Raw genomic sequence first — 21,023 nt, 5'->3', positions numbered from 1 at the left:
GGCTTCATGTGGTCAGTCTGATGGGTACGGAATAAAACTACACTGCAGTGTTAATGTTTACTTCTGTCATTGAGGTTTCCTTGTATCTTGTAGGGTACCTTATACCTTTTGTTCCCTCGTTTCTCTTAACAGTTCTATAGATATTCTGAACCATATTCTTTTACTGGTAAACATGTTATCTTCTGTTGGTGTGTGGCTAAAAGTTTTAGAAAACTGCCTTTCATACAGGTCTTTAATCCATCTAGAAATGGTTTGAGAGTGGTCTTTGTAAGGACTTGTTATACTGTTTTTTCACATCAATCGTCCTAGCTCTGCCTTTCGATGCCACCTGTCAAATATAAAGTTTCCTAATGGGTGGCTCTTTTTCTTCTCTCTGTTTTGTTACATTGCTGTTTCAATACTGCAGTGTCTTAATTACTACAGGCTTATGATAAAGCTTTATATCTGCCAAAGACACCCATTCTTACCTCTTATTATTCCTGAGGATTGCCTCGGCTATTCTTAACCCTGTGTTTGTCAAGTTTTCAAAAACACAAAACAGAAAGGGCTCAAATGACAGTGCTCTGAGCCTCCCACTTCTACTTTAACAAAGCAGCTCCACCATCAACATACTGAGAGAGCTCCTTTTGAAGGAAGGGTTCCTATTAAAATCTGTTGGCAAACACTCTTGTCAGCCCATTTTTTTTTCTTTCCACAATCTTTAGGGCTGAGAAAACTGAAGTTTCAGAGAAGTTTATTAATTTGCTCACTCCAAAATCCATAATAATGAGGTGGCAGTGCTAGCATTTAAACTACCACTGATTCCAACCCCACAGTCAGGCTCTCACGCCATCACAAAACTGAAAGACAGGGCTAAGTTTAGTGCCAGTAAGTAAACAGCAAGGAAGACAATAAGGAACCTAAATTAAAAACAAAACAATTAAAAACTACCATTGCTGAACATGCCTACAAAAAATCCAAAAAACAAACCAAAAACCCAATGAGGTTAGAGAAACAGGCCAAGATAATAGGTTCTTCAATTAGCTAAAGTCACCTTGTTTCTAGAGTCCCTTTAACTTTCAAGTTATACAAATCTTAGTTTACCTTAATCAAGATATTTTAAAAGATTTACCATTTGTATTAATATGAAGAATGAAAGCCAGAATGTTTTTAAAAGTTTACAACAAACTAAAATGCTATCATTTGAAAGGATGAGAAATTTACCTGCATCAAATACTGTGCTCCCTCTCTCAGGTCGTCTGCATGGACTGGGGCATAAAAGGCTTTCATTTTATTTTTAATAAGCCACCGCTGATACTTAGCTTGATCAATGGACATCTCTTTCATGGCTTGTCTTCGAGGCCCCTTTAAGGTAAAAATATTAATCATATCTTTAATTGAAAGGTAATATATTTCACATTTATAAAAACCTTCCTATTGTACTGGCTTAAACAAGGTGCCTAAACATTGGGAGTCGGGAAGAGAAGTTTAATAATGGCATTTCCTTTTCATGTCAGTGGATTCTTTCCAGTACTTAAGATTATGAAGAGATGGTGTTGGTGGAATAGTTAAGGCACACAGGGTGCCCATAGAAGGCAGAAGAGGAAGAAACACAGGCTGAGAAACAAGAAGTCTTTGGTATTACGTAACTGCAGTGAGGAATGACTGAATTTGGGGAAGAGATTATGCAGAGAAAAGGCGATTTCTGCTTTCCTTCCACAGAAAGTCTCCCAACTTGCTTTCTAGAAATATCACTGAAAATCAAAGCGTGCTATACAATATAAATACATTTTTTCTTCATACTTCTGTTACATGATGAAATAACAGAATAAAGGAAATGAGCTTTTTAACTTGCAAGTCCATTTGATCCTTGTAAGCAACACATAAAATGTGTTATACACAAATATATAAAGCAAAAATCTGAAAGTAAATTTATGACTACACCCTAATTACTCATGAATAAGTAATGGAAAATACAATTTATCTTTTCTGGTAGAAAAACATTCTCATTTGTAATTTCTTGTGTTCAAAATGCCAACTTGAATTGATGAACTTGGAGACAAACTAGAAAACTGCACAGGTCCCAAGTGGAATCAGTGTCTCAGTGTGTCCTTCCACCACCCTACAGATGCACACATGTGGCTTTGGCTTTGCTACTAAGCAGAAGAGCAACTCAAGCAGGGGCGGGAACACAGGCATACAACACACACATTTCTAGCACCAAAACAAGATGAACAAGAAAAACTAGTATGACAAATTAAATATTCCAATTTCTTACGCAGAACAGGTGACTGTTTTTAATAGCGAAGATGCCAAAAAATAGAAAATTACTTTTAGATGAAAGCTAACCACTATTTATTTATTTTTTTTTGACAGAGACAAGAGACAGATAGGGACAGATAGGAAGGGGAGAAATGAGAAGCATCAATTCTTCATTGGGGCACCTAGTTGTTCATTGATTGCTTTCTCATATGTGCCTTGACCTGGGATCTAGAGCAGAGTGAATGACCCCTTGCTCAAGCCAGTGACCTTGGGCTTCAAGCCAGCGAGCACGAAGTCAGGGCTATGATCCCACACTCAAGCCAGTGACCCTCAAGCTGGTGAGCCTGCGCTCAAGACAGATGAGCTTGCCTGCCCTTAAGCCGGTGACCTTGAGGTTTTGAACCTGGGTCCTCTGTGTCCCAGTCCGATACTTTATCCACTGTACCACCATCTAGTCAGGCTAATCACTATTTTTAATATTTTTTATTACTCATGGTTAAAACAAAAATTAATGGGTAATTAAAAGTGTTTGAACTTAGAAATTCAGCATTTGCTCTACTCTTCTTACATACTGGATACTAGATATTTACCACGTTTTGTCTATCTGCTCCAACCCCTTCCTCTTTTTTTTTCTGGTAAGTAAATATTCCCAGTATTCTCAGGGCTTTATGAGAAATATCAGTAAGAAAGAAACATATATTGAATTTCATTTAGCCTCCTTAGTTACCAAGAAGCTATTTTGCTTAGCCAAACCATTCTATAAGGGCAATACAGCTTACTGAAATCTACTCAGAATAAATAAGAAAAACAAAGTTTAAAATTCTAACATCTTTTTAAAAATAAGGTTTTAAGGCAGTTTTGCTGCAAAAATATTTTGATGAAAATAACTACCTTTAAAAAAACACCCAACATATTTGTTTATATTTTAAAATCATTTCAGATTCTAGAAAGCCTCCCCCAACATAAATTACATACACAGTGATAAATGTTTTTTTGTTTTTTTTTCATATTTTTCCAAAGTGCCTAGCCAGGGCACACAGGAGAAGCACCCATCTGCTTCTCCACCCTTCCCCTCTCCTTTCTCTCTCTCTCTCTTCCCCTCCTGCAGCCAAGGCTCTACTGGAGCAAAGTTGGCCCGGGTGCTGAGGTCGGCTCCATGGCCTCCAGCTCAGGTGCTAGAATGGCTCTGGCTGCAACGGAGTGACGCCCCAGATGGGCAGAGCATCGCCCCCTGGTGGGCATGCCGGGTGGATTGCGGTTGGGCTCATGCAGGAGTCAGTCTCTCTGCACTCCCCCCCCCCCCCCCACTTCTTACTTTGGAAAAATACAAAAGATAAAAAAAAGAAAAAGAAAAAGAAAAAAAGAAAACAAAACAACACTTACCATATGTACATGACCACAGATCATCAAACCAACATTTTTTGTGAAAGCATGAACCAAATGAAGTAAAGCTGGGCGTGAGTTTGGAGCACCTGTCATAAGAAGACACTGTGGCCTAATTTAAAGAAAAAGAAAAACAAAATTAACAGTTTAAGTTTTAGATAACATGGACATGATTTTACATTGTTCCTCTAAGAATATATTATTTTACACTAGAATCTCATTTATGCAACTGTCTTCAAGACACAGGTCACAGGATTCTCATAAAAGATGACTTTTAACTAGGGTTTCTTGATACATGAGAAATGTAGAACAGAACCTTCTTGGAACAAACATTATGCCAAATGTTCTTCAAAAGTAACAGCTAATATATTATACATCAAGATTCTGGTAGGTATTACAGAAAGAAATGGCTATACTGATTAAAAAGAATGTAACAACTTTTAATCTTCTAAAGGTAATAAACATTCCAGTTCTTTCACAGAGCTCACAAAACTTCCCGAGAACATGGCCTTGCCTCCATGTACAGAAACAGGTCACTGTTCTTAGTCTGATCAAATCATAATTACTTCTATTTTATAATATTAACCCTTTCTAACCTACCTTAATTTTTATGACTGTTGTCATATGAGTAAATCCACCTATGGTTAAGAAAAGGCTTCTAAGGCTCCTATTTAAACTAAAAATTTTAAATCCAATTAATTATGGTGAAAGCCCAAACTGAATTAAAATGTCTTTGCAAATACAAGACAGCTACATGACTTTTGTATTTATTTTCTCCTACCTACAGATAGAAATCAATCTTTTGATGAAAAAATATTCAAATATCCATTTTATAAGTTCAAACTGATAAGAAAAAATTCTTTAAAACAAGAATGTATAAAATTTAAACAACAAAAAGAAAATATACTGAAAATTGTCTTAATCACTAAATTGTTAGGGTAGTTATTAACTATATTCACAAAATAAGCATGCAAACCTGACTAAAGACTGAAAAATGAACGAACACTCATAATTTAGCAGCTATCTGAAAAATCAGTTCTGCCTGGGAGAAGTGCTTCGGGGTAGTCAAACATGGAATCATCCTCTAGGGCCCAGACTGCTAATATGGTCCACTGTCCCCACGTTCGCAGGTTGTGCTGGCTCCCTAGCTACCGATTACATTCCCTAGCCTTCCTAGCAGCTAATAATAGTGCTCTGACTGATTTACAGCCCACATGATATTCCTATTTCCAGGTCACGTCCTTTAATAGGGAAGCTGGTCACTCTCCATACCTTCCTTTCCTTTCCTACAAGCTAGACCTTGGATGTGCTAATGACACTGACCACAAGGACAGAAACACCTCCTAGGGGAATGGCAGACTGAGGAGATACAAGGAATGTGGGAACTGAATGACCAAGCGCAGCAATCTGCCTGCCACGAACCATCCATGTATCTTTGGAATATCACATGACACCGATGTCTGTCGTATTTAGCCACTGTATTTTTTTTAGCTTTTTGTTATGGTACTTTAACCTATACTCAGTATAGTCTATTACTATGGGAAATTAATTTTTAGTCTCTATATTTACTAAATAGTAAACATAGCACAAAGGCATATACATTTGGTATAGTTTTATCATACAAAAAAAAGGTATTGTGCAAAATATACTAGGGATGACTGAGTAATGATGACAGAGTATAAACATCAGCCTTGATTTTAACTCCTTCTCAAAAGTTTCCATGATATAATGGGATCTTTTAAGGCACAAAACTATAAAGAATATTTATAATAGGATACCACAGCACTGAGATATTAAAAGCTTGGAAATAGATGGAAGAACACTAAAGGGTTTTTGTACATCAGAAAAAGGCTATATCCTAAATGAGCATAAGAGAAATCTGCAAAGCTAACTGATTTTACATCTTAAAAATCACCCAAACCCCCAGGAATTAGAGGCAGTAGATGCATTTGGAAGTAGCAGGGGCAATGTGTTAAAGAAACCAAGGACTGGTTTAAAGTTTTCATAAGAAGCAATAAGACAAACCCAGTTATTTCCATCACTACGATGGGCAGGTGTCCCTCTCCTTCTCCAATCCTATTAGGCTAGGGCTTATTTCCTACGAGGGCATCTGGTCTGGGAGAAACCAGCAACAGCTCAGGGCAGAAACTACTTGAAGTAGGGGAGTCAGGAGAGCATTTATATGCTGCACGCAGAAGCCTCCAAGCTCCTTTCCCACTTGGCTATCGGAACTCTGGTAGTCAGGAATTTACGAACAAGCAGAGATTAAAAGCTTCTGTTCTGGGAAATATAATCATATAAAAAAGAAAGCCTTTAAGATAACTTAAATTTCTCAAAGACCCAGCAAGGCCACACTAATCTACATTAAGGACCTCACTGACAAGCCCCACCCACCAGTGCAGAGCTTCCCTGGCCAAGGATCACTTAAGATCAGGTGAAATCTAAGAACTCAAGTTAAAGAAACAGGGAACAGTGAGAAAAACATTTCAAGGAAACAGAAACTACAAACCGAAGGAAACAAAATCTTTCAGCAAGTTTGGTGAAAACTGAGATAGTGGTAAGAAAAAAATAAGAAAATTACTAACTATAGAGAAAACAGAAAAAGCCATACAGGAAAAAAAGCAGTCATAATTTACCACATGGCTTAGCTCTGAATCATGTTGAAAAGTCATAAAAATACCAAGTATGATCTAATCAAAGTAATGGCATTAAAATATTCTGGGAGTATGAGATAAAAGGAAGGGCGTGTGTGTATTTGGTGAGTGCACAGGGATGAAAGCCATCAATAGATAACGCCTAAAATTAAAAAGCAAAAAGTACAGCAAGACAGCATGTGTTTAGGAAAATGAAGTAAACACTAAATGAAATACGAGTTGAAAGTAGTTGCCTGTGATACATAAGAGAAATAGAAACATGATAAATGGGGAAAATGCTGATGTTAATGACAAACTAAGTTTTTCCTTTTTATACTATGTCCATATATAATTCTGATGAAAACTTTAAAAGCCTTATTAGAATATAAAACTTTTTAAAAATGTTCCCATCACTATAATAAACCAAAGCAACAGTTTTTATTGATGGCAAATTAACTTTGATTCTTGGATATATATACTCTCAGTTTTGGGATACAACTTTACATAAAGGAATGATTTCTATACTATGCAATATTTAGCCTCAACTATTCAACTTGCACTGAAATTAGTTTTCCTCCCAGGGCTCTCTTATTTTCCTTTTTGACTTTTACAAGAGTTTATTTAAACCAAACTGAAAATAAGATCTGAAAATGCTCTCCCGGGGCTCTTACTCCTGTTTCTTTTCCCAATTTCTCTCTACTCCAAAGCTGAAGATCTGTGCTCTCGAGGAACCTTTCACTCGAGAAAAAAGGGGAAGTGGATAAAAAACAAATAACAAAAAGAGGACACAAAAACTTTTCTTACTGGGAGAGATTTGGGAGAGCTATTCTTTTCTAGTGCTTATGACGTCCTCAGGGTTTCTTTAAAAAATATGTAAGTAATATTTCTGGATTTAAAAAAGTATTTATCAATAGTGCTTTAGTAATTGGTTCTTATCAACTATTAGAAGCATGTTAAATTTAGGAATAGTTTTCAAATTGATGACTGATCAATAAACTATTAAGATAAAATGTAAAGTCATTTATTGAAAAAAACAGTAATAAATACTATATATTAAGGCATTGACTCAATCATTAAAACTGGTTTCCAGTTAGTCAATGATGAGAAAGAAATGACTAACATGAAAATATTTAGTGCCTTAATAAAATTACAAAATAAGTTACATCAAAAATCTTTATGGATTTCATACTTAGTAGTTATGGAGTAGTTCTATGACTTCACTGGCCACAGAAGGAAAAAACTGTTCACTTGATACCTACTATCTAAAAGTCTTCATATGAGACCTCTAAGGCTTTTACAATGTTTTTGTAAGGTAGAGGATAATTTATCTCTTTGTAAAATATGATGACTAAGAACCTCACCTTGTTTAAATAAATGCCCAAGTTCAACCAAAACAAAAAATAATATTCTATACTTTAAGAGAACTTCTCATGAAATACCAGCATATACAATTATTACTGGACAGTAAGTGAATAACTACTTGCCACCTAAGACAGAACATTTCTGTATTACTTCCTCACTTACCGGAAGTTTTTCACATGGTCTTCCACCCCCGAAAGACGAATGGAATGCTGCAGCGCGCTCAGGTAAGTCAGGGCTTGCGTGGAGGACCCCCAGTTCACGTCTGCAGGAGACAGCGTTCATGCCGCAGCACACCAACGTTAGCAACCAAGCACCAGTTTGAGACACAGAGAAGTAAAGAGTGCTGTCACATCTAAAAAGTCAATTGCTAAAATAAACTATTATAGTTGGAACTTTTAATAGTTCAAGTTCACAGCATGACATTAAGACAATGCTAATCGGAACTATAATTGTGTTTTGTTTTTTTTTAAAGTACAGTTTAGAAAAGGCTGAGATGACAGGGCTGCATACATGCTCTGTGTGCAATTCCAGAGTCTTTCATAGATAAAGAAAACATTTTAAAATTATTGTTTATATAGCCAAAGTTAAAGGGAAAGAGGCAGCTCCGTGAATATTAAGTTAAAAAGTACAGTTCATAGTACTTACTAGTTTAAAGCTATTTGGATAGGCAATTTTTTCTTTATTAAATAAGCAGCCTGAACACAAATGATGATTTTATGCATTTGTTACTTTAGAGAGTCAATAGGCATATTAGAGAAAAGATTGCTTCTAAGATAGTTAAAACCATACTTTCTTTGTCCGCTTCATCTCTAAAGCCACCATTCTATCTAATCCAAAACGTCATTGTATAGTAGTAGAATTAAAAAATGTTTCCTCACTGCTCTTGTAATCAGTTCCTAATCTAGTCTATTGGGCCCCAAATTTTCAAACTTGTATCACTTACCTTTCTTCTGTATTACAGGTCACCATAGTGAATAGTGGAGCAATTCTATTATATCTTAGCATCATCTTCTTACATGAATATATACCAACAGTTACCAATAAGACACATTCTAGATAATCTTGAACTATTTCCCAGTTAAAATGTTTGTCCAGTTTTCCCTGTCACATAGTAAGCTAGTGGAAACATACTACATCTTTTGGTATTTTGTGAATTCTGTGGTATGTATTACAGTAGGTACTCAGACCATACCAGGTAGTACATCCATACGTATGCTTATTAAGCTTATAGCTACAATAATGCAAATCAAATAATTTCAAAGAATAATTTAAAAATCTTTTGAGTGCAACAGAATGTTAAGTATATGAATTTGTTATTTTTCCACAAAAAGGATTAAATTTAATTTATGGGTATGAATGGGATTTCATAGAATAAAACGTCTTATAATTATTTCATTAAAACTACATGTGGTTAAAAATAAAATATTTGACATTTTACACAAAGTATCTTTTAAATATATAGAAGATGATGCTTAGATATGAAAAATAAAGAATTTCCAGATGTTTCTAGCTTGAAATACTAAATAGAAAAGGTTACTAACCTGGTTTTTTGTAGGTAACATATATATAGAGCCCAAGGACTATGACATATGTCAGAAGTGCAGCCCACCAATTAATGACAAACATCACTATGCAACAAAGAATTGCTCCAATAAGTGATATCCACATGTTGTAGTATTTGAATGCAGGACGCCATCCTAACAACAAATAAAATAGATAAATGAGTCATTCACATACCTCATCTGCTTTAGACAGTGGTACCTATGTATGTACAAAATAACTTTCTTGTGGCTGCTATACAGAGAGATCTTTAAACATTTAAGTATAAGGCTAATACATAACAGTAAAGTCATAAACCACTATTGAGTACGATTTAATTTCATGACTCTGGGTGGCCATGAAAAGAGCACACCTGTGTACACTTCTACATTATTCTGTCTTAGTGGTTCTGTATCCAGTAAACTCTTTAGCAAAAAAGTGTAATTCAACCTACCCTAGTGACCACTAATAACTGGATGGAGAAAGTTTTTAAAAAGAGGTTTGAGTCCTTGATAGTGTGGTGGTTATCTTTCCTGATTTTTGGTATGAGACATACCATATTCTAATGAATATACAAAACATTTTGGAAAAAATATTCTTGAGAATTGTTAAAAATTTATCTATTTGTTGAAAAAACTAAGAGTTAGTTATAGAAACATATCTTCCCATTTGGTAAAAACTTATGAATTAAGCTTCACTCAAATTTTTAAAAATTTTAAGTCATTTCAATAAAATTTGCAATATTTAAAGTTAAACTTTTAATTTTGAGATAATTACAAATTCACATGAAGTTTTAAGAAATAATACAGAGACATCCGCATACCTTTTACCTGTTTCCCCCAGTTATAATCTCTTGCAAAATGATATTACAATACCACAACTAATGGTACTGGTATTAACACATTCAAATTAAAGAAGAGGCAAACACAAGATTCCTTTAAAGCCACACCCACCTCTAAAATTCACGTTCTTACAGTAAAATCTGCAGCTAAGCTATCTGTCCTGAGTTACCACGTTCTCTCGCCCATTCCGAGACCTCCAGACCCCTGCAAGTACAGTGCTTTTTGTCCTTTCATTTCCTTCCCTGATATCCAGGTGGTGTCGTGGCTTATAACAAAAATCCTGTAACGAATGTGTTTCCCACTGATAAAGGCCCCTATATTAGAACTCACTGTGTTAAAAATATATCTGCTCAGGTCAACTATATATAATGGTCTTAGAACTAAAAGAGAAAGCAGCTAAATAAACAAAAACGAAGAAAAAAAGCAAAATAATTCTTTCACAGTGCTGGTCAGAATTTGGGAGTAATGTTATCTTAAATGATAGCATTACTTGAAAATAAAAAACAGAATATTACCAGTAAAATTCATGATAAAGAGGTCTTTGAAGGCACAGTTAATGTGACTCAACTATAAAAGCAGACTGAGCACTAATGAGCTAATCCTACACATACCATCTTTTAAAATGTGTTAGGTTTATTTCCTCTAAAATCTAAGAAATGACCACATTTAAAAAGCTTTTAAACAGGGTAAAATCACCTGGAGATTTTGCGAGTGATGCATGGAATACTGAAAAATTGATCAGTGCGTAGGATGCAAGGAAGAAGTTAGAGATAATTGGAGCAATAACATTCAGTTCAGCTGCAAAAGAAATAAGGCACAATTATTGACATATTAGATATTTTTAACTTTTCAAAATTATGAATTATTTCAAATCTTCAGATAATGACATAATGCTGCTCCTATATTGACCATCTAGATTTAATAAATATATTTTGCCATATGCACTTCACTTTTTAGAAATCAAACCTTATGTACAGTTGAAACCACCAGTATATATCACTATTCCAAAGTCGGTATATTCTTTTCCCAATGCTATAAAGTTTTCCTATATCCATATATAGTCAATCAGCATTGTGCAGTACTGTTAAGGTGTTTTAGAAGTCACATAAATAGTATCATACTATATGTATCATTCTGCAATTTGATTTCAAATTATTATATTTGAGGTTCATCCACAGTGATATGAAAATAGTGGTGATAGATATGAAAACCAAGTTCATTCTTTTTTTACTGCTGAGTATTATTCTGCAGTTTCATTCCTCCATTGACAGGTATCAAGGTTGCTTTCATTTCTTACTATTCTAACTAAGAACACTAAAAACACTCTTGTATGCAGGCACACATGCAAGTTTCTAAAGGATACATACTCCTAAATAGAATTGATGGTTAGTTTCCACAGCTGGTGGTATAATCAGACTTTTAATAAAAGTCAAATGGTCTTTAGCAATGTGACCCATTAGCTCACCGGCGAGCAGAGGCAAAGTGCCAAACAGTAGAGTTCCTACTTTCAAGGGAAATGCTGAAATTCTTTTCTTTACCCTATTATTGTATTTGTTGTAGGGACAAAACCTAAGAGTTCTTTCTAGCCCTAATGGGGACTTAGTGATGGTAATACCTTTTTTATTAGAAAATATGCTTTGAGTGCTATTTGCAGTATTTTTTAAACACTCTTTCATTTGATCAGAAAGAAACTAACAGTATACTAGGCAACATTGTTTACTATTTAATAATTCAATGTTTACAGCTAATACTATAAATACACCAAAATCTACATTAGGCACACCATTTATTTGACTAACCAATTAAGATGAATCCAAGTGCAATTAGGAAGGTTAAGAGGTAACCACGAAGAGGTTCATTATTTTTCCCATAACCTTTTGCAAACATCTGGAAAGCTGGGTAGATGTTGTCCTTACATAGAGCCTAATGAAGAAATGTAAACAATAATATGAAACATTTTGAAATTAGACATCAGATTTGCTTATAGTTACAACAGGTTGGTCAGGAATGAAACCCACTTTTCTAATTCTTTATCCTCTTTCTTTCCCGTCTCACATTACTTTACCTACAAACTGTAAAGCAGATGCAAACATTTTCAGAGTAGAAAAAGCTTACAATACCTGAAGATTTTATTCACCATATCCCACCACCATGCTGAAATTCTTTTATGAATAAAATCAGAAAAGCAGGCATACAAATAGAAGAAATCTGGAAGCTTGAGAAGTATGACAGAGATGTGACCTACTTTACAGTGAGTTCCAATGCTAGACTTAAAGCAGATAAAAATCTTATTTATAGAACTCATTCATTTTTTAAAAACTACTGAATATTGTTTTAAGAAATATATTCTACATCTTCACTGTAATAACTAGCTACAACTACATTAAGAACAAAGCTGCAAAATCAAAATTTTGTTGATCTGATTTTGTAATAAAAATGTTTTATTCAGTATCAGCTATTCATTTAATGCTCATTAAAGGGAGATATTATCTATCTAATTCATCATTATACTCTGAGTACCTAACACAGTGTGTGGTACATATTCAGCAATTATTTGTAAAATAAAAAAAAATTTAGGTTGGCATCATGCTAATCAAAACAAGATCCTTTAATTCTTCTAATTTACAGTCTTGAATCGCACTTCTTATCCTTGGTAAATATGAAAATTTATGCTAACAGAGTATGTTAAAAAAAAAGCAAAAATTTATCACTACTTCCAGAAACACAATTCAAAGACTATATTCTGACAGTATAAAAATGTAAAACTGTTTATTATTTATAGACATTTACATTTATATGCCTAAAAGTAAACACTAGTCTTTTTTTTTTTTTTTAAGAGAGAGATAGAGACAGAGACAGACAGGGACACAAAGAATAGAAGGGAGAGAGATGAGAAGCATCAGTTCTTCATTGTGGCACCTTAATTGTTTATTGACTGCTTTCTCATATGTGCCCTGACCAGGGGGCTCCAGCAGAGCAAGTGGCCCCTTGCTCAAGCCAGCGACCTTGGACTCAAGCCAGCGACCTTTGAGCTCAAGCCAGAGACTGTGGGTTCATGTCTATGATCCCACGTTCAAGCTGGCAACACCGTGCTCAACTGGATGAGCCTGCACACAAGCAGCGACCTTGGGGTTTTGAAACTGGGTTCTCAGTATCCCAGACTGACACTCTATCCACTGCACCACAGCCTGGTCAGGCAACACCATTCTTGATATGTGTGTGTGTGTGTGTGTGTGCATTATACATATGGGATTGACAGAAGTAAGCAAATAATTTAAAAATATTAACAATCGCAGAATAAAATATATTCCCTTAAACTCCCCTATAGTAAAACTTGTCATGTGGAAATACTTACCTGAAATATTTTGGGCGCACTCACGAGGGATGCTAATGCAGAAGAAAGAGTGGCTGAAAATACACCTGCAGAAATTAATGGGGCAAATCCTGACACCATACTCATTACCTAAAAAAAAGTGATAAAAATGGAAAAATAAGTTTGACAAACAATTTTAAAAGGAACATACTTATACATCATTATTCTAATGAAAGAAACTAATATTGGGAAAAACTCTGATTATAAACAACAGTAATAACTGTTACATGCATTACAAATTCAGAAACAGATATACCTCTAGTCCTTACCTATAAAAAATCTTTTTCTTTTGTAAAATTTCAAAGACACACAATGCAGAGAAAAGAGCCTATTGAACTACCAACCATTCATCACCCAGTTTCAACAATGACCAAGCCTGCGCCAATCCCACATTATTGTGAATCAAACCACAGATATCATTTCATGCACAAATGTTTCAGTATTTGCCTCTAATAGGTAAGAACTTTTAAAAACTGTAACTGCAAAGCCACTGTCACAGCTTAAAACCTAAATAATTCATTTACAGCACCAAATAGCCAACCAGCATTCACATTTCCCAAACTGTCCCTCTTCTTTTGCTTTTCAAAATGGTCTGTACAAATCAGGATCCGCAAAAGGATTTTGCTTTACATTTGATGTGTCTCTTCAAAGTCTTTTAAATCTACAGGTTCACTCTTTCCTTTGCATTTTATGATTTTTATGTTATTTCTCCTATAAAACCTTCACTCTAGATTTTGATGATTGCATCTCTCACCTCTGTGTTTCCAGTGAGCTTCTATCTCACCTCTGTGTTTCCAGTGAGCTGCTATCTCACCTCTGTGTTTCCAGTGAGCTGCTGAGTAGGCCTCAACAATGAACCAGACTAATGTACAGATTTTCTGGCAAGAATATTTCAAGGTGATGCGATATACATAGTTCCATCAAGAGGGTTGTTTCTTTTTTTTTGTTGTTAAGATAGTATATTGATATTGTGGATGTGTTTATGTTTTTTTTTTTGGGGGGGGGGTTGTTTGTTTGAAGAATACTTTTTAGAGCTAAATGTGGAAATATTTCCAGCTGAAACAATCTAAATCTAGGATTTGCTTCTAGAAGTGGGATTTATAAATACAACAAAATCAGCTGTCCATTGAAAATTGTTGAATCTGGAAAATGTGTATGTATAGGTACATTGTATTGCTTCCCTTATCTTTGTACATGTCCAAACATTTCCCAATGATGAAGTTTAAAAAAAAATGGATATATCATTTAGATCATGAGAAGATAACAAGATGAATCCAAACTGAGGGGCACAATGTAAAATCACTTGCCTTAACCCTTCAAAATGTCAGCATCCTGAAAGATTAAAATAGGCAAGCTGGAAACTCTTCTAGATTAAAGGATTTAAAAATAACAAGGTAATTAACTGCCATGCATGATCCCAGATGAGATCCTGAAAGTGGGGAAAATGGCTATAAAGGACATTCGTGGGACAAGAGGGAAAATATGAATATGGAATATATATATATTTAGATAACATTTCACTGACATTAAATTGTTTGAGTGGGATAATTGTACTGTGCTTGCATAGAATGTTTTAAATACTTCAAACTGTCATGTTGCAATGTCTACAATTCTTATATGTTTGAGGACAGAGGAATATACATACACAGAAAGATAAACAAATGGGGCAAAATATAAATAACTAGTAAATATAAGTGAAGGGTAGGTATGCAGGTATTCACTGCGCTATTCTTTCTGTAACTCTAAAATCTGTCAGTATACCAAAATGAGGTGAAAGAGTTGTTGGGTTCAGGTACTGTTCAGCTTGATCCATCAATTATAAATTTCATCAGTAGTGAGTGATGATCATCACTAGAGTCATTCATTAGTGGAGATTTACCTTTCATTTACATTCACCAAGAGCATGGCAACTGAGACCAAGGAATTAGGAAATCAGGCATTACACTGTTATGGCTATTATTACTCTAATAGTTTATGACTATAAACCTCTGACTGTAATACTTTAAACCCAATGTAAAATTACCTGGTCATAATACTTAAGTCTGGTTTCATGTGTATTTAAATTACTTCATTTAAATGTATCTTTTAGAAGACTTAGGGTTAAAAGTGAAGAATACATGTGTTTTAAGATACATTAGCATTGCCTTCTCTAAGCATCGTGAGGAGAAAAAAACTTGAAAAAATGATTTTCAATTCAGCCTTTTAATGATTTAGTAGTTATATATAGGCCATTCATTTTTCATAATCACTATTTTTCACAGCTAGTAGTGCTAGATTACTTAGCACTGCCAACCCCATCTTTAGGAAATGAGATTGTAAGACAAATAAGGAGGAGCAAGATAAAAAATGGGCGGACTTCATTTCTGTTATGTATACTTATTAGATAATACAAAATTCCATGCCTATCTGCAATGACCTCAAAGCTAAGTAAGTGTAAAAACAAGAGATAAATGAAGAAAAAAGTGGAGAACAGAAAATACAACACATTGATGGACTAAAGCAAAATTGACACATTACTAATAACATAACCTTTCACCTTTCATGTTGTGAGGGAAAAAATTATGTTTTCTCTTCTTCCATATACTCAAACTGAGATAAATAATTCTCCTACTTAGCATTTGGAAACACTCTATGCCAGTTTTCCTGTTTTCTAGTTATATATTTACCCAATACCTCTCCATTAGCCACCATTTTATAGTAAAATATGAGTAGCAAGAATAATGATAACATCAATACTGGTAACATCAGAAGAAAAAAGATGGTTTTTGTCTCTAAAAATGAGAAAAAAAGACAAAAGCACAATGAAAGATAAAAACACGACAAATAAAATGGTGAAATTTTGTGTGTCAGGTATGTGTGTTGATGATTTAGGGTTCAGAAGTATCTTCAGGGCACACTGATTTGGACACGTAAAAATAAAAAGCAGTTGCTTTCCAAGCAGAGTGAAGCATCAAATAAAGGAACAGGGCAAGGTCAGCATGTATGCACGTATACGTGTACAAACACACCATGACTGCAGTCCCGTCCAAGGAGAAGGCAGTGGGATCTAAGTCCGCGTATGAACTGCTTTGACTAAGAGCAAAGAAACTCACATTTTTGTTTATAAAACAATGGGGATTCAAGGTTTCAGCAGACATTAAAATTTAGAACTACTAGAATAAGAAACATAAGAATATATATACAAAAAAAAACTTAAAAATTTAAGACAAAGTGACCAAATCACTTTTCCTTCTGAAATGTGAAAAGTCAATTATATGTAAAACAGCATTCTAAAGTTTGGTTTTGTATATATTTTATGATGGAGATTTCCACTTATATGTTCCTCAGTTATGTGCAAGCCTCCATTCTTAATTTTCTAAAAGACAAGCAATTTATTTTCACAGGATTTTCCCCCCATTTTGTATCACTTTACAAAGTATTTAACAATTTTTTTTTTACTTAAAATTTCACTTAAATAAGAAAAGCAGCTTTATGTATATAAAACTCCTCTTTGCTTGAATGAACCCATACTAGACTTGATACAACATACTTTTCTGTTTTAATGTAGCAACACAGAAATGTGATTGACATTTCAGTCACTGGTCAGAAGCCAACATTTGTGCCTTTCATACACAGTATCAATGTCAGAATTGGCCTGAATCATAGCTGGACGTGAATACTTTCTTTCATTCCTACAATTCTGCCTAGTCTTGTGATTAGCAAAACAAACTTCTGTTACATAATTGAATTCAATATTTAGAAGCACTGAAAGTGTAGTCAATTGCTTGAAACTATATAATAGAAAAGAAAAATAATGCCATTAAAAATTTAAGTTCCAAAATTTTGTTATAAAATTTATGTATTGTACATAAAATTTACAGTTCTGAAATACATTGAATCCTCAACTATTATGGTTATTGTACTTACATAACAATAAAAAAAACCACTAGGAAGCAAAACTTTTATTTTTTACTTTGAATAACAGAACCATCTATTGTAAAAATGTACAACAGAATGTATTATTTCAGGTTCCTGAGTCTACTACATCTTCGTGTTTTCTTCTAGTATTCCAGGACTATCAAGCAATTCTCAAGTTATCCTTTAAATTTTAGTAATTCTTTCTCTCTTTATATAGTCTTTACTCAGTTTCTAAAATCCTACACATTTCATAGAAATTTCTTTGTACTTTGAATACCTTATAAAGGTAATAATAAAAAAGCAGGACTAATATTCTATGAATACTTGTGATTACTCATCTTTACATTGTTCATATGTTTGAAAAGTTCACAAACTTTCAAGCATCCATTAAGAATTAAAAAGAGGCCCTGGCCGGTTGGCTCAGCGGTAGAGCGTCGGCCTGGCGTGCGAGGGGACCCGGGTTCGATTCCCGGCCAGGGCACATAGAAGCACCCATTTGCTTCTCCACCCCCCCCCCCAGGGCACATAGGAGAAGTGCCCATTTGCTTCTCCACTCCCCCCCTCCTTCCTCTCTGTCTCTCTCTTCCCCTCCCGCAGCCAAGGCTCCATTGGAGCAAAGATGGCCCGGGCGCTGGGGATGGCTCCTTGGCCTCTCCCCCAGGCACTGGAGTGGCTCTGGTCGCAACAGAGCAACTGCCCTGGTGGGCAGAGCGTCGCCCCTGGTGGGCGTGCCGGGTGGATCCCGGTCGGGTGCATGCGGGAGTCTGTCTGACTGTCTCTCCCCATTTCCAGCTTCAGAAAAAAATTAAAAAAAAAAAAAAAAAAAATTAAAAAGAATTTTAATTATATTGTTAAATAGTAGTTTATCACAGCATGACTCTATGAGCCGTACCTAATTAAATAACGCTATTAATACTAACCAATACTTTTAAAGGGGTATTTACATAACGAAATTGAGAAAATTGACTTTTCTCTAACTAGAAAACTGAAATCATTTCAATTAGTATGGATTTAAATTGTTCAAACTAAAAATGAAATACTTAGGCATATATCTAATGAAATATGTACAGGACTTACTTGTATTCTGAAAACTACACAATGCTAATGAAAGAAATCAAAGATCTAAGTAAATGGAAAAACATACCATATTCATGGATTGGAACACTCAACATAGTAAACATGTCAAATCTCCCCAGATTGACATATGAGTTTAATGTAGTTTCTATCAAAATCCCAGCAAGACTTTTGGTAGATAGAATAAAAACATAAAATTATTCTAAAATGTATATGGAAAAGAAACTAAGATAGCTACAACAATTTTGAAAAAAGATAAAATGGGAAATATTGATCAAGCTGACTTCAAAACTTATTATACAATTACAGTAATCAAGAATGTATGGTATTGGTGGAGGAATAGACACACAAATCAATGCAAAAAGCAGAGGATCCAGAAAAAGACCAATAAAATGACTATGAATGAGATGCTTCCTATGCATCCTTTTATTTCAAAAACAGTATACTATATATATATTATACTCTAGGTGTTACCCATGGAGGACGTTTTGCTCTTGAATGGCTTGAGATTTTACCATTTCATATTTTTCTGTTTGTCTAATTAATTACCTACAGTCTTTCTGAAAAGATATCTAGATATAATATAAGAACCATCCTCCTTGGCCCTGGCTGGTTGGCTCAGCGGTAAAGCGTCGGCCTAGCGTGCGGAGGACCCGGGTTCGATTCCCGGCCAGGGCACACAGGAGAAGCGCCCATTTGCTTCTCCACCCCTCCGCGGTGCCTTCCTCTCTGTCTCTCTCTTCCCCTCCCGCAGCCGAGGCTCCATTGGAGCAAAGATGGCCCGGGCGCTGGGGATGGCTCTGTGGCCTCTGCCTCAGGCGCTAGAGTGGCTCTGGTCGCAACATGGCGACGCCCAGGATGGGCAGAGCATCGCCCCCTGGTGGGCAGAGCTTCGCCCCTAGTGGGCGTGCCGGGTGGATCCCGGTCGGGAGCATGCGGGAGTCTGTCTGCCTGTCTCTCCCTGTTTCCAGCTTCAGAAAAATGCAAAAAAAAAAAGAACCATCCTCCTTTCTAAGTTACTGCTGTACTCTAAATGGTCAGATTTGACAGTAGTAGTCTGACATCTAGATAAATATAGAATGTGTGTATAGCATAAATTTGATGCTCACCTGAAAGTTGTTCATTAGGCCATAGGAACAAGGATTGCTTTCACAATAAGAAAAGTCAAAGTTTAATTTGCAGGCTGCAGAAGTACAGTTTGTCAGCTCGGTTACAATAGTGTCATTAATGTTCCCTGTGGCATCCCGAACAACACAAGAACCTGAGCACAAATGACAAAACAAATAATACAGCTAATGTCTATATTCATTTAAGTATTATATGTACCCATAAAAAATTATGATACTGCATGTACACTTGCTTGTAATAGCATACACTGCATTTACAATTAAGACATCTTTACATGGAACAAAATTTGGAAATCACTGTCCCCAATATTTACATAGTGAAATGGAAACTTACAGAGTACTATTTACACTTGTATACTCTACAACCTTCTAAATATAGTTCTTTATAAATAGTATATTAGGAAAACTATTTCCTGGCCTATTTGGTTAAGACATCCTTAAGCAAATATAAAAATCTTGTGTTGAAAGAGTTCCAAGCCAGAACTGTGGTGATGCAGTGGATAAAGCGTTGACCTGGAATGCTGAGGTCGCTGGTTCTAACCCCCAGGCTTGCCTGGTCAAGGCACATATAAGAAGCAACTGCTATGAATTTATGCTTCCTGCTCCTTCCCTGCCCCACTTTTCTCTTTCTCTCTCTATTCTCTCTAAAGTCAATAAAATATTTTTTAAGTGTTCCAAATGGCATATTTTCCTATACTCCAAATACTTTATATTTAAAATCTGCCAAATGTCACACTTCAGTTAATATCTTCTGTATGGGAAAACAATTTGAACATTAATGAATTATAATTCTTTTTAAACCTTTGTCTAAAATAGGTCTGCCCTGATAAAATATATGGTATCTGAGATTCACTTAAAAATTACCTGTGGGGCACAGTGAATGGGTATAGATGAAATAAGGTTAACTATGTATTGATAGTTCTTGAAACCTTTCTGAAGCTTGGTGATAATTGTTATGTTGGGATCGTTAGAAAATGCTCTCTACTTTTGTGCAAAATTGAAAACTCCCATAATAAACATTTAAAGTGTTTTCTTGAAGAAAGCACTTCATTATTTGGAATAACATATGATGTTAAGTAATTACCATTCCTTAGACTTCATATATTTTTACTTTTGAAGCATTTTAACACTACTGTCACATCATATACGAAGTAATATAGACATTACAGCAAAAAATAAATAAAAAGAATAATAAAGGCAAAATTAAGTTTAAAGGGGAGAATATTTTAATGACTTACATTTCTTCATTTAACTTTCAGAGGACTGTCTGCAAAATCGTGTTTCCTTAAAGGTACTTTGGAAACCACTGGGGGATGAGGGAAGAGCCGAGCCCTGTCTAGCCCTAAAGCAAGTATGCTTTTACATGTTTTGTGTTCCAAAATATGTTTTGGAGAAAAAGGCTCCATTGCTTTGAACTAGTTATACAACCACTGGTGTAGAGGCAAAATGTGCTGGCTCAGCCACTGACTTAGGGAGAAAGGACTACTGCTATTGCTCCAAGGGTGAATGTAGACAGAATAAAATGAGGATGAGGCCAGTAGTGTTACGGGGT

General features: G+C 35.2%; 1 protein-coding gene across 1 annotated transcript in view; it reads right to left on the bottom strand.

Annotated features, from left to right (window-relative positions):
* Positions 1 to 21,023, bottom strand: part of SLC12A2 (solute carrier family 12 member 2) — a 95,700-nt gene that overhangs the window by 22,465 nt on the left and 52,212 nt on the right. The window contains exons 10-17 of the mRNA XM_066382141.1: positions 19,454 to 19,605; positions 13,356 to 13,463; positions 11,800 to 11,923; positions 10,697 to 10,798; positions 9,161 to 9,316; positions 7,782 to 7,881; positions 3,625 to 3,736; positions 1,204 to 1,344 (exon numbers count right to left, since the gene is read on the bottom strand). Coding sequence (XP_066238238.1) covers positions 1,204 to 1,344; positions 3,625 to 3,736; positions 7,782 to 7,881; positions 9,161 to 9,316; positions 10,697 to 10,798; positions 11,800 to 11,923; positions 13,356 to 13,463; positions 19,454 to 19,605 — 995 coding nt within the window. The remainder of the gene's footprint in view (positions 1 to 1,203; positions 1,345 to 3,624; positions 3,737 to 7,781; positions 7,882 to 9,160; positions 9,317 to 10,696; positions 10,799 to 11,799; positions 11,924 to 13,355; positions 13,464 to 19,453; positions 19,606 to 21,023) is intronic.

This window comes from Saccopteryx leptura, chromosome 4 (assembly GCF_036850995.1).
Source record: "Saccopteryx leptura isolate mSacLep1 chromosome 4, mSacLep1_pri_phased_curated, whole genome shotgun sequence".
NCBI classification, from domain to species: domain Eukaryota; kingdom Metazoa; phylum Chordata; class Mammalia; order Chiroptera; family Emballonuridae; genus Saccopteryx; species Saccopteryx leptura.
The sequence above is the reverse complement of the archived record's forward strand: the minus strand, read 5'-3'. Positions and strand labels throughout refer to the sequence as shown.